The sequence below is a fragment of the Amblyomma maculatum genome, chromosome 11 (assembly GCF_055883805.1).
Source record: "Amblyomma maculatum isolate TAMU_Amacu chromosome 11, ASM5588380v1, whole genome shotgun sequence".
Classification (NCBI taxonomy): domain Eukaryota; kingdom Metazoa; phylum Arthropoda; class Arachnida; order Ixodida; family Ixodidae; genus Amblyomma; species Amblyomma maculatum.
The window spans coordinates 65632212-65647107 of NC_139354.1; the positions used below are offsets into that span (position 1 = coordinate 65632212).

A 14896-nucleotide genomic window follows, 5' to 3' on the forward strand; every position below is an offset into this window, starting at 1 on the left:
AGCATGTTTAATGGGCGATCGTTAATTGACGAGTGCAATTTCTACACTTGAAAAAATGAAAGTTAAGGTAGGCAAGAAGGTATACGACGTTACTAACCTGAAGTTGGCTAAAAGTAAATATTTAATAAATGCGCGTCATACATCACGGGAAGCTGATGATAAATGGCCTGGGACAATTTGTCGTATCTGTATACAGCGCCAATAATCTAAATTGCCTAGACATTGTCGCGAAGTTGTGGCAACTTCAATACATTCATTACTGTGCGTACGTGTTTCCTTGAAATATTTTGTCAAAATAGAAATAAAAATACTGGATGTTAAATTACTCCACCACGTGATGCCTATATCACTGCGCAGCATGGAGTGAATTGCAAGCCTAGCAAAGTACGTACTGCGACATGTAAATGATGCCTGCAATTTGTACTGCTGAAACATTTTTCTTCTTGCTGCGTCCAAAATGTTTTCATACTAAGAAGTGGCCACGTCATATATCGCATCTGATGCATGACCATTCCGATATTGCGCGTTGTTCTTGCGTAAGCCATGTTTGAGAAACATAAAGATGCTTCTATCAGGCCTTAAAAATACAAGGTGATGTTAGCGACTAGGTCAAGCATTGTAGACATCGTTATCGATGAACTGACAACTAGAGCCAGTTTCTATGTCAGTTCGAATCCGATGTGTGGGGTTACTCACGTCTATTAGGGCAAATGTGAGAGGGCAGGGCTCATTTTGTCAGATATATCGGTTGCTCTTTCAAATGAGACAAAATATCAGGTGTCTGATTCATTATATAGGAGGCCTCTTCCGAACTAAATGCTTTGATGACCATGCATCTCGAGTTTCCAGATAAGCCTGGATATCGGTCATCTGATGGAGAAACGTGTATATGCTTCGTGATCGACGTGAGCGATGTGCTTTAGGAGTGACGCTCGATGCTGCACACATCCGATTTCCTCTGTTGCATGGATTGAACCTAGAAATTTAAGTTTAGCTAAAAAGCCAAAACTCATGTGAAATGACTGAATAAATTTCACGCGTGAATCAAAACAGAATTTACAAACCACCTCTCAAAACACGTTCTATCCCTTTGTTGTCTGTAGGTGGTTGATCGGGCCTATAATAAATCATCGATTTAATAAAGAAACAATTTGCGGCGACCGAAATTCTTGCAGTTGTTGTGCTGGAGGAATTCACCACTGGATGATCACAAGGAAGATAATATGAGAGAGTACGTCTTTCAGAAAGTTTGCTTACGATAGCGTACTTTTAAAATGTTGAATTAAGCAAGCGACTAAGAACAAATAAAGAACCAAACAATTAAAACGGATAAAGCATGGATATAAATCAGCCCGAAACCAGGAAAATAACAGAAAGCTGCTACTGTAATGTGGAGCCAAATAGCCAAGATCTCTTTTCTACGGAGGAATCGATTTCTGGAACTAAGTCAGACCTCCCTTTGCGCTTCGAAATGCCGGTGATGTTTGGCGCTGGTGGTTTCTCCTGTGGCGAGCCAATACGGTCGGCCTATAAAATACAACGAAATTATAGTGTCACTGACCATGTCAAAGTTTAGTAAAAACGTAATGACGTTTCGGAAGCCCTATGGCTTCCTTGTTCACAAAAGGAAAACCAGACATAAAACATGCGTTTATAGCTTCTTTAAAATGCATTGTAATGATCTTGCATAATCAGGTGGTAGATACCCTTGCGTCCGATTGAGTGTGCCATGAGTGGTCTGAATCATCAAAGGCTCTAGATACAAACGTCTAGACGCGATCCGTTCTCTGGCAAGCACACGTGCCTCGTCCTAATTGATGGCGTGTCCAGTTTCTTGCACAAATTCGGCCAGAGCGTTAGTAGCACTGTGTCCTTTCGCCATATCATTTTTGTGCTGCTGTATCGGTTTGCACCAGTTGCCTGATTCCTGATATAACTGCGATCGCAATCTGCGCACGAAATCTACACGGCCTCAGGATACTTCTTAAGGGGAAGGGGGTCTTTCACATTGACAAGCTCGTGCCTAAGTTTGCTCGTTAGAACGTGGGCAACTTGCACGCCGTACTTTTGGAATACCCGATCAAGCGCTTCACTGGTCTGTGGGATGTAAGGGATGCTTACGCGTTTTGGCTTAGAGGCATCGGAAACGTCAGAAGGTGGCGGCGGTCACTGTAGAAGTTTCTTTTTTGTGTTTGCCACAAAGCTTCTTGGGTAACCATTTCTCATCAAATCATATAAAATTCGCGTTGACATTGTTTTCATTTTCGGGCATATATATCAGTTCAGTTCAGTCGTTCAGTCGTGTCCGACTCTTCGTGACCCTATGGACCATGTCACGCCACGCATTCAGGTCTCTCACTATCTTCCTAACATCACATAACTTCATCTGCAGTGCCTCGAGGATGCCATCTAACCATCGCGTTCGCTGCCTACCCCTTCTCCGGCGACCCTCAGCCTTTCCCAACATCAAATCTTTCTCCAGCGACTCCTCTCTTCTTATCAGATGACCAAAGTAGCTGAGCTTTAACTTTAGAATTTGACCGTTCAATGAGCAGTCAGGGTTTATGGTCGACAATATTGACTGATTTGATCTTCTGGCAGTTCAGGCACTCTCAAGAGTCTTCGCCAGCACCACAATTCAAACGCGTCAATCCTTCGGCGGTCAGCCTTTTTCACAGTCCAACTCTCGCATCCATACATCACAACTGGAAAGACCATAGCACGAGTTATACGGATCTTGGTTGGCAGACTAATATCTCTGCTCTTTACTAGGAGGTCAAGGCTAACCATTGCTCTCTTTCCCAGAAGCAGGCGTCTCCTAATTTCATGGCTGCAGTCTCCTTCCGAGGTAATCTTGGAGCCCAAGAACAGAAAATCTGTCACAGCTTCCACTTCTTGTTCATTGATGCTCCAGGACTTGATAGGGCAAGACGTCATGATCTTTGTCTTTTTAACGTTCAGTTTAAGCCCAAACTTCTCACTCTCTTCTTGTACGCGCATCAGAAGGCTCTTGAGTTCCACTTCACTTTCTGCCATTAAAGTGGTATCATCCGCATATCTTAGTTTGTTTATACGTTTTCCAGCAATCTTCACTCCAGCTGAAGACTCGTCCAGACCGGCCTTCCTCATGATGCACTCTGCATGTAGGTTAAATAGGCAGGGCGACAGTATGCAGCCTTGCCTCACTCCTTTCTCGGTCGGAAGCCAATCAGTAAGACCATGCCCAGTTCTGACTGTGGCCTCTTGCCCTTCATACAGGTTCATGAGGAGACAGATGAGGTGAATTGGAAGGGCATATATATAGTAAGGAAATAAAATGCTGAGTTTAGATGACCGAATGTTGCTATGTGTAGCGTCTTTCTTATTAGTTTCACAACATCATCGCCATAGAAATTTATTGCGCTTCCTAGACATTGAAGATGGATAGGAGATAACATAATGCATCTGCTTGTGCCTGTCTCTGGTTCTCCAGATGCATGAGTTATTGTAATTATTTTGGTGGGCAACAAAATTACGACTTTCACTTTGAAATGGTACAGGAAAGCAGTCTAGAATGTACAATATACGTATGCTCTTTGTTTCTTTGCTACTGGCAGTGCTTCTCTACTTTCACCTTTTTCACAGAGAAATATACGTAGCGCACCCATATGTTCACCGACAGTTAAACTACTCAAGGCATTTTTTGTGAGCATTAAGTGCCCTGATGAAGCAAGTCATTTCTTACCGGTTGCAGCGAAAGACATAATCTGCATCCAATGTTTACGCATTTAGCAAGCTGTTTCCTATATCATGCCCCGAACCCCTGTCCGAAGGGTAACCTTGCCGACTGTAAAGCATCTTTGCAAACTCTCTTCCGCCTGCTCAAGAAAACTAATCAACGCCTTTTCCTTGGTAGAACTTGCGTGCGGGCTAGTTGGTTACACGAACCTTATCACTTTTAGTGCTGCATTGTCCATGACATACACAAGAGACACGAACAATACTACCACGCTGGTGATGCGCAAACTACCAAATGAATACTTATTAAACATATGATGAATAAATAAAACATTTCATGATGAAGAAAAGCAACGGTACAACAAGAAGATGAAGAAGACTTGGAGAAATATTCAGCGAAAAAATAGTGAAGGAACAATAAAACCACATCTATAATTAAAGATTAGAAACATGCGCCTATTTTCTTCGCCTGTTTTACAAGTTTTGTTCCTTTTCCTATTGTAACCTTGTTTTTCTTGTTTCTTCTTCTGCATACCACTAATAAATAGCCAGTGGATAGTGTGTGCATCACCACTTTGGACGTCTTGTCGTGATCTGTCGTGTATGTCATTGACAATGCAGCGCCAGAATTCATCAGATTCGTTTTCCATGACATCAGATATCTGAGTTATTTGGGTATTGCCGCAGTCCATTGGATAAAATTTCAGTGGATACTATCTGAGGCACTCCCACCAAACAGATGAAGCTGCCCGTAAAGGCTACCTTCACTCCAGATACATTCGGCCTATCTTCATGAAAACTTATGCGCGCCAGTATACCAAAACAATTGCTTGTAAAGAAAAGAACCGACCCCATTGCGACAAGTGGGGCGTGATCGAAATTGTTAAATATGTCCTGCTTTAGTGCCCTGCTTATAATTGTGTACTGTGGAATTTGGGCGGAGCAGCGCGCCTTAGTGGTTCGTAATATATTGTTTTATATTTGTTTGTTATATACTGGACACTATTTTAGGACCCTTGGCCTGTCCTAGGCAACATACACATGACATGAACTTTGTGTTTAACCCTTCCGATCCCGCCCCACTTGTCGCAATGGGGTTGGTTCGCTTGACTGAAAAAAAAAAAAAAAAAAAACATATCGCAAGTATTTTGTGAATGCCTAACTAAGGCAAAGTAGATGATATATAGTTTTCAGATGGCGAGGAAATCTGCGCGAAGCAGCGCGCCTGAGTGCTTCTAACACTGAACACTGTTTTAGGACCCTTGGCCTTTCCTAGGCAACATACACATGACATGTACTTCGTGTTTGCTAACTTCAAATTGATTGGACATCTTGTTAAGCTATAGTTTCACCTTACAGGCCACGCTCACGCATTTTTCACGCCGTGAGCTTTGTGACCTCATTTGTTGTACTATGCATCTCATTGACATTCTCGGCGATGTATCTTAGTGCGCATTAAAGGCGTTAATCGCTCTCTTCCCAAATTTGGGTATTTTATTTTAAGCAGCTGTATTATTCGGTCTTTATCTCATCAATTCCCCTTTCTACTCAGGGTATCATATGCACAAATTCTAAAAGCTAGGCTAAATTGTCTGCTTTTGATTAAAGGATGCTCGCTCTCTCTTTCCATTACAACAATTCTTTTTCGTGACACTTAGTTTCAAAGATTCGGGATACACTTTGCGTACTCGTTCTAATTCCTGATGTAGCACACCATCGAATTTGTCATCATTCCCATCCTAAATAGCAAAACAAAATGCTTCCAAAACTGCGAATTGCTTTCTCGCCGTAGTCGACATAGGATATCCTTTCTTAGTATGAGCAGACGTTCTACCCTTTTCTTCAGTTATGTTCTGTCTTTTTTATTTTTCCTTGTATTGTAGCACTTCTCTTGTAGTATACTATTATATTTTATAAACTCGAAAAAATATAACCTTGATTTTTATAAAAAAAAATAAGAAATTCTTTAATATAACAGGATGTGAAACCAGAAACCACGAACTCATTGAATCAGTGCTCAAGTATGAATGCATGCCGGGATGTCATTGAATCTACAGAACAAATGCACGAATGAGGTGTAAAAATTTGCTCGATTTTCGTACCCTCCTTTTGATTTCATTTGTTATAAATTTATTTTTGGTTAATAAAAGTCACAGCAATGTTTGACGACACTATAAAGCAATTAGCAATCTAATGCTTTAATCATTGATCTGCATTCGCGCAGGAACGGTGTTTTTGAAATATTTATACGAGGTCTCGCGTTTGGGACATAGCGAAGCGATCTGCCTATAAAAAGGTAATTATCCGGAATACCTGGGTATCCTGCGTACTACCATATAGGTCCAGTTTCCCGAGTTTCTCTGTTTATTGCTGCTGCCAGAAGCAACAGGCTTTTGAGAGCAGCAAACACCGAATTTAAGGAAGTTAGAGCCCTTTTAATCTGCCTCGTGGAGTGTGTAGGCAGAATTGCGGAAGTGATAGAACATAATGTTTTTCATGAATTCAGTTCGATTCGATGGGTTGAGTAAAGGCAAGTATTCAACAGCGTTAGGACATCTTATCTTTGAACACAAGGGTTGGTAACGGAAATATATTTAATGATTGATTCACAGTTTGATTATCGTTAGATAAAAGTTGAATAAAGACTTTATTCAGTAGAACATTTTTGGCACATACTGCCTGCAAGTCAGTAGCAACCTAATAAACTCAGGAAAAGTTATTAGGCACCTGCAAAAAAAATGCTGATATGGTGCAGGCTTCCAAACATTTACCTGTTCCACTGTAAGTGGCTAATATGGTTACTTAAACATCATTTACGGGTGATGAACTAAACTCGTCATTTTAAACCTGTGTAGCAGATCTTTAATAAAATGCTAGTGAAATGTAGTGTGGCTTGTCCGCGTATTTCCCCTGATGCTATATAGCATCAATTAAAATATCGTTCGTAAAATCTTGCATAAATCTAAAATAAAGGTTGAGTTCTTGCAGTCGGGACCCCATCACCACTTATTGTGTATCGAGAGCTGATGAGCACGCAACATTTAATCTGCTGTCATAAGTTGGCTTCGACGTTATTGCTTTACCTTCAAGTAACTTTGACTTTCTGGCATGGGGTCATAGAAACCAATGACGCACGTTCTCTTGACCGATGCGCACAGTACAATGAAGGGTAACTTTTTTATGTAGTTCGCAAAGATCCTTTTAAAGTTTTTGCGGAAGGCAGGCAGTTTTCGCTTTTTTTCCATTTGACGCATTGTCCGGCTCATAAGGTGAAAAAAATGTCTACATTTGCAATGTGATGACCTGTCATCTGTTTGGAAAAGTTTGGAAAAGAAGTCCTTTTAACAAGAGGAACCTATAGATGAGGACCTAGAGTTTCTTTTGTTTTCACCTAAAGTATGATCTTCATTTGTTCTGCTCCTTGGCATGTTTGTTATGAAATCTTTCTGTGGAGGCATCTTGTTAGAGGAACATGTCGCTATCTCAAGGACAGAGTCTTTACAGCTACTACAGGACATTATTATGGCTACAGTCCGCGGCTTCCACCTTATTCGCATCCATGTAATTTTTTCTCGTTTAATGATTCTTTCTGAATCTGTGCACTTATTGTCATTAATCTTATCGTGCGCACAGAATGTGAAATGCTCTTTCACATAAACGCCGGCTTTATCAAGCTGCCCGAACAGGCCTCAAGGCCCGTTCCGACTTAGGATTCCGGATTTCTGGGTTCCGGTTTCCGCTCACGAATAATAAAAAGTAATTTCCCGAGATTCCAGTCCCTGTATGATGGCCACAGTTTAGGCGTCGCACAAATTTCACACAATCAGCCCACCAATGACTGTCCTGTCACGTCGCCTGACAGCTATAGACTACCATATTCACGCAGCTGTTTTATTTTTCTTTTATATCATCTAGCTGTGGAAGAGGAAATAAAGGCTCGTGAGTCAGATGTAAGGCAAATGGCTTATATTACTCACGAGATGCGAGATTGTCGGCTAGATATTATCACGGAAGCTATTCGTAAAATTTATCACGAAACGTCCCAGTCACGCGATTGCAAAATCAGTAAGAGGGCTGGTGTGATTGCTGAAAAACATGAGGTTAATCACGTGTGTCGTATGTTGTAACTAGCAATTAATGACGTTACCCTTTCATATTGCCGCATGTGATCTCATCATAGAGATGACTCGCAAAAAAATATATGTCGTGGCTGTGGCTAGACAAGGTTGCCTTCTAAATATGATGAAGCAGTTTCTACTAATCAGTGCCATCACAACATCATTTATCAAGGACGAGTTATCATACATAGCAGAAGAACATGTTCTTACTAGTTAAAGATGACGTCGTTAATTGTTATCCATGACGATGATCATTAGCAAAAAGCGAAGTCATGAAAGCCATATGGTATACTGGCTAGTTGCCATAAACACGAGCTAGCCCACTTCTCAGCATCTACGAAGGCCACACAGAGTGATCACTCGAACAGAGTGGAACATCAAGTCCTTTCGGTTCTCACGTTATAATGGGCTAGCTGATTGCCGGCAAGCAGTCACACTGACAGATTCATTAGGCTCCAATAGCCTACTCCAATATCTAGTGCACTTAACGTATCTTACTAGCTTCTTGAATACATTATTGAGAATCAATGGTTACGTTATTTTAAAGGCTGCCGGCACATTAACCTCACAGGAATTCAGAGCCCCTCCTGCCCTGCAGCATCAGAGATTTTGTAGGATGGTGTCGATGGCACATGCAGTGAACTAAACGTTCCACTGAATTAAAAGACTAACAGCATCAACAAAGTTACGAGACTATCACACGTGGTAAAGGAAGAATAAAATGAGCCAACATGCAAGCTAACTGGGCTAATTGTTCCAAATGTGTAGGCTTTGAAGTGAAATAACAAAAGCTTATATAAATATCAAAGTCATTGGAAATTGAGAACGTGCGCCTGCTGCCCCGTGCCGAATTTTCGGAGAGCTCTTCCTATGCACAAAATGGTTAACCTTTAAAAGTAACGGCCAGAGTACATTAAACACTGCTTTGTTTAAAGAGGTCTAGAATCGTCGCTTTGATAAGGACGTGCAGAAGAAAACAAGTACTCACCGCCTCTCTGCCAGCCCCATACATGATGTGCCTGAATTGTTCGCGCTTCATTACGCAAACGTAGCCTCCAGAGCCAACTCTGCCAGGCTCTGTGCCAAAGGGAGGCACCGTCTCTTGGAAAATTTGCTTACAATAGAAGACATCATGCTGATACCGTAAGAGTAAACTTCTTTTGCAGCACAAAGTAAAAGGAAAAATAAAACATCTTATAATAATTATTAAGTGCATATCTTACACCCTATAAGATGCTTATAAGGTGCCTTAATGTGCCCGATAAAATTGCTTTAAAACGTTTCCTCTACAATGTGCTTGCAGAAGTCTGGCAATCGGTCGAACGATAATAGGTGAAAAAATATGTGTGGAATGTGTGATCACTTTAGTTGCATTTTATTGACTGTAACATAAGAGGGCGCAAAAACAAGATGACGCACAAAAGGAAGAACACGCCCCACACGGAACCCACAGCAACTCCCACACCCCAAGCGCTATGTTGTGTAGCTGTCGTACAAATACCAGTGACACATTAGAAAAAAAATACAAAATGTGTTGATATAATGCTTTCCGCTTCTACGCTGCCCCAAATGCACCTCAATTATTTACGCTACACGTAAAGGAGAAACCTTACCAAAGCATCTCTCAGTCTCTTGGTATGTAGTTCGTTTTGTAGAAACACTGAAGAACAAACCATCCTGCGATTTTTATCAAACATTTGCGAATATTATGCTGCCACATAGAAGTGCGTTTGGGCTTGACAATAAGTTTGCACACAACGCAGACCCTAGAAGCTGTAAGATAGAGATCGAGAAGTGAGTTGATTTATTTTAGGCGCGAATGTATTACCTACATTTCATAGCATCGAAAATTGTGCAAGCAAGAAGGAAAAGCAAGCTGCGCTGAGGGCATTTTTAACGACATTTACTATATCTTGATCCGCGATCCGCCACCGTGAGCCACTGCGTGTAGGCGATGCGCACGCTCAAGTTGATCCAGGCATGCCAGGTCTGTGGGCCGACATCAAGCATGTGGCGCCATCTCTCGGCGTGGGGGGGGAGGGGGGGATCTGGGTATATGGAAGCGCGGTGGTGGATCACTGTAGCGGATCGCGGATTGCGCTGCTCTAAATCTCTCTGTTAACAGCGTTTGTAAGCGTGGAAAAACATGAAGTAGATGTTGACAGCATATTAAAATATTTGTGGGGATGGTGGAGCCCACACTGACACAATATGAGGTGGTATACGCAGTGGTTAACCACAGTACCGGGTTAAGTGGAGAAGTGTGGGAGAGGCCTTAGCCCTTCAGTGGGTATAGTCAGGCTGATGATGATGATGATGATGATGATGATACGCAGTACTTCCTCCTATGCGTGGTTTTAAGCAAAGTGATTTAATTATGTTCATTGTGTACGGAATGCAACGCGCAATATCGCCACGACCTTTATAAGGCGCTTAGCCAAAACTGGAAAACATTTGTTGTGGAAAAATTATGCCTTAATGTTGTACATTTTTGTATGATTTTGTGATTGCATGATATTGTGAGCATATATTTTCTTTCGATCAAGCAGATGCGAAAGCTTCTGCCCGAACGAAAAATTTGAGAGAATACCGCACACACACACACACACAAACACACACACACACACACACACACACACACACACACACACACACACACACACACACACACACACACACACACACACACACACACACACACACACACACACACACACACACACACACACACACACACACACACACACACACACACACACACACACACACACACACACACACACACACACACACACACACACACACACACACACACACACACACACACACACACACACACACACACACACACACACACACACACACACACACACACACACACACACACACACACACACACACACACACACACACACACACATATATATATATATATATATATATATATATACATATAATGTTAAATACCGGGCAGAGTTTCATTCACTTTGTGTAGATTAAAATAACATATATTGACGTCCTCTTCAACCTTCGGCAGATGCTTGCATTAACTACGGTACTCAAGAAAAACGAAAGAGTCGAGTCAAAGCCCATATATCACATTAAAAAGGTGGTCGTAAATGCTCTTTGCTGAACGGCTCTCGCTTGGAGTGCTCGTGCATATTGAAAAACAAACGTATGATATTTAAGCTCAGTGAAAAAAGCTGACTGAAATTTGAATACTGCCCAACAAACTTTCACATAAAGCTTTTTTTCCGTTAAACTTAGTGTTCCATCCACCACAGCAGCAGAAGAGAGCCAACTATGCTCTTGCAACCCTCTTCTGGGTATTCGTGTTTACTGATGATTACATATATTTATTTTTTATACCGGGCCGATTGCACTCCATGTAAGTTGCTTTTTGTATTTCTGTGCAAACTAAAAATAATAGTAAATATATAAAGGCTGTCCTCTAGGGTCTTAGCAAGAGTTTTTTGGACCAAAATTGCTCATCTTTTTTATTTCTAGCAGACTGAACTTGAAGATATGTGTTTCGAGCGAAGGAATTTGCCAGTGGTCCTATAGTAATCTATCACATTATTAACACTGTTTGAGAAAGCCATTGTTGCTCCAAGTAATATAGAAGACCTTGACGTAGATAATATTATCTTGATTGCACCTGTTCTTTGATTAGTGACACTTATATATAAAAAATATAACAGCCTTAATCTATGGTGGCACAGTTTGTAATATTCGCATGCCTGTATTCTAAGCTGCTGGCATGCCCTTTTGCCTTTTTTTAGCGACAGAGGCGACCAAGTTTCCAAGGAGTGATCACATTCACTTAAAACAGTTTTCAATTTCAAAGATTTTATTACATTCATTTTTATGCTTTTTTTCGTACATCCTTTTTTCATGTTTACATCGATCACTGCAAAACACGTGAGTTTCTGCAAACCTGGCAATTGTGGTACAACTGTTTGGCACGTTCATGGTTTCCAAATGTAGTTTCAGCGCGGCCAGCAACATCACTGATTCTGATTGGCAGCCATCGAAGGAAAGCGTTCCAACCGACGCCGCTGAGTTTTGAGATCGTTACCAGTGCAAACGAATTACCGTCAATTTGGGCAGAAGTATGAGCCATTCAATATGACATCCTGCACATAAACTTGTGCACTCACCCAAATACGTACAAAATTTGCCACGAGTGGCTAGCACAATGTGGGACAGAAGATAACAAGACCTGCTGTGGTCCCTTAATCGTATGGTACGTCACATGGGCTTAAAACAGTTGCTGCTACCTATATAATCGACGTCGTATTTTCTGCTCGGAGAAAACTGAGCTCCATGTGCAAAAACGTTAAGCAGGTACAAGGCACAAAGAAAGATGCTTGGCAGCTATGACATGTGTCGCCTTCCGTCCGTTGTGAAGAACACGTGATATAACAAACACCGTTCACATGACGTGAAGTTTACGTTGTACATATTGGCAGCTGCTTAACCAGAGGTTAATGAAACATGCGATTACGAGTAAAAATGATCATATTTCAAGGCTGGCGCTCATTGTGGCAAGTGAAATTAAAGGCGAAAAGGAAAGGAAAAATGAAAGCCAGCGAGACAAAATGGCCGGCTTCCAAGCATAAAGTTTTTATGCAAAACACGCAACTGCTCACAGATGTACAAAAATATTTGCTGCGTTTTTCCTCTTCAAGACGAGGTGACGCCCGAATAAATGAAAGCATATTAGTTCAGTTATCATGGCGAACACTAGGTCAGCAGTGCTTCCATGACATTAAATGACGAGAAAATACGATATACTAGCTCCATATAGCATTCATTTCTTGTTTCACTATGTCGCAGTTTTATTATTACCTGAATGATTATTCTATTTATGTACATATATTCACAAATACTTGTTCTAAACAACTATTCAATTATTTTTTAGTCAGTGTTTGTGTCCTGTATATCCCATCTCAGTTCAGCCATTATATACGATTTTGAACGATAGTAGCCCGTCTTAGACAAGGACGGAAGGAAGACACACGCAGGTCCCAGCGTCCTTGTCGAAGCTGTGTTGCTCTTCTTCAAAAAGGCATACTGATTTTCTCGAGCATCAGTTGTGACGAGTGTGTATAAACTCGCTGAAATATCACATTTACACACAGTTAAATCTTTGTTCAATGTTAGCAATCTTCTGTATTTAACTAGGACTTTTAATTTGTAAATGAAACTCAGTCAAATAAATGTATCGAAAAAACTAACTTAATATTGAAGCTCAAATGATCAATTTTTATCAGATTAAGAAACTGATGCTAATATTTCGGAGCTATAATCAGCCAAGGGCAATAGTGGTTGACATAAATTATGCGACCCTATATAAATCAACACTGCGACGTTAAGGTGAATACATATCTATTTGTTTAACGGTACGAATAACTTTAATTAGTCCAGTGCCATTATGCTGGACAGAAAATAACAGATACATGACTTGAATATGAACCAAAAAGTTCAATTTTATTGTGAAATACAAATCGTCGGTACATACTGTGCATAATTAGTGACGTCTACATATAGTGATGTTTTCATAAGATGTCATGGAGCCATGGAGCAGTTCACCTTAGCGAACCGTACTAAATGAGATTTGCTACTAGGCAGGCGAAGTCCCAATTAAAAGCTACCAAGGTCACTTTGCAGGTCACTTTTATGAAACATGGTGCTTTTTGGGTTTTCACCTGAAGTTGTAGTGCTATATATCTAGTAAGCTTTTTTCTGCTTGTAGCAGATATGCCTGTATCTTTTACACAACAGTGTACAAAATTGTAACGTCCAGTTTTTTTCTTGCAGTATCGCATGAAGAAACAATTATTTTTCCGGTGATGGTGGAGAGTCGCGGTGACAATGGGGCTAAAGTTGTCAAAATTACCGATGATCTGACCCTCAACTTGGAAAAGAGTTCTGTTGTAGAGAAGGATTTTTTGCTGCGAACCTACGAAGGACATGTGATGCAACATACATACGTAAGAAATGCATTTGTGCTCTTTTGCGATTCCTTTGCCTTTAATTATTTGACATACAAAATAGTGTGTGCTGCTTCGGAGGTGACTACAGTTACTGCTATATTATTCCCCGACGTTAGAAAAGGCGCATAAAATGTTTGAGCTAAGACCTGACGGAATATTTCAAGCATCTTTAAAACTTCTTCGGTAGATATGCGAGGCACATATAAAGGGTGATTGCCATAAGCGTTTTATTTCTATATGTGAATAACAACCGGGGATACATCTGTGCGGTTTCTGTAAATTTAATTAGTCCAAGGCGGTAGTCATGTTCATAACAGACCCTGAAATAATGGTAACAATTATCCCCATCATTTTATATGTTAGTGCTAGATTTGTTATTACATCCGAAATGTAAAGCTGTAAAAGTTATTGACAAGCGCATGTCTTACAATGCTCTTGTTTTTCTTTAACGGCATCGGTCTTTGAATTGTGGAATTCCAAAAATGAGCATTCCAGAACTTCCTGAATTGGCTTTTCATCAGTGAAAATTACACAATAACCCCGTTGCGCGCCCTAGAGCCTCCAAAATGATGTCAATTTTTTCACCATTAGGAAGTACACAGAATCCGTATTTATTGCATACCAAATATGGCAACGTTTAAAAATGTGCGTGCCGAAAACCTAACAGAACGAGCTCGCGCCTGCTTTCTTTTTCGACCGATATTCAGAAATACACTGCCCTTGAAAATATTTCAATTAAACCACACCTTTGATAAGCGCAATCTTCAAATATAGTATAATTTTGGCAGTAAAATAAAAATGAAAACGCAGACTGCTATTTTAAGAAATATTGTAAGCACAACCTTCTAACGTGTACAGTCGAGAGCAAGCGTACAACATAACATTGGGAAAATCATAGCGGTGCCCCGCTTCTACTGTCGCTAAATGGAATTTTTATGCCCTTTTCCCGAACTTTGTCACCTACTGTCTGTTGCATACCACATTTGCTCACAGCTTCACATAACGTCCTCCTGGCTGAAAGACGCAGTTTCAGAAGAAGCGCAGATGTATCTCTGTAATTTG

The 14896-nt window shown here is 40.8% G+C and overlaps 1 protein-coding gene and 1 long non-coding RNA gene across 7 annotated transcripts in view; one reads left to right on the top strand and one right to left on the bottom strand.

Annotated features, from left to right (window-relative positions):
- The window catches only part of LOC146174000 (uncharacterized), a 77820-nt gene that overhangs the window by 43416 nt on the left and 19508 nt on the right, over positions 1-14896 (bottom strand). For 3 of the 6 annotated variants that reach the window (XR_014701833.1, XR_014701827.1, XR_014701828.1), the window contains 2 exons: positions 9449-9608; positions 8824-8912 (listed from right to left, as the gene is read on the bottom strand). This is a non-coding gene — a long non-coding RNA (uncharacterized LOC146174000). Of the gene's footprint in view, positions 1-4920; positions 6445-8823; positions 8913-9448; positions 9609-14896 lie in introns of those variants that run through there. The other 3 variants (XR_014701832.1, XR_014701830.1, XR_014701831.1) reach the window with 2 other exon arrangements.
- Positions 11048-14896, top strand: part of LOC146174001 (venom metalloproteinase Antarease-like) — a 34456-nt gene continuing 30607 nt past the window's right edge. The window contains exons 1-2 of the mRNA XM_084583581.1: positions 11048-11223; positions 13659-13831. Coding sequence (XP_084439707.1) covers positions 11139-11223; positions 13659-13831 — 258 coding nt within the window. The 5' untranslated portion in view covers positions 11048-11138. The remainder of the gene's footprint in view (positions 11224-13658; positions 13832-14896) is intronic.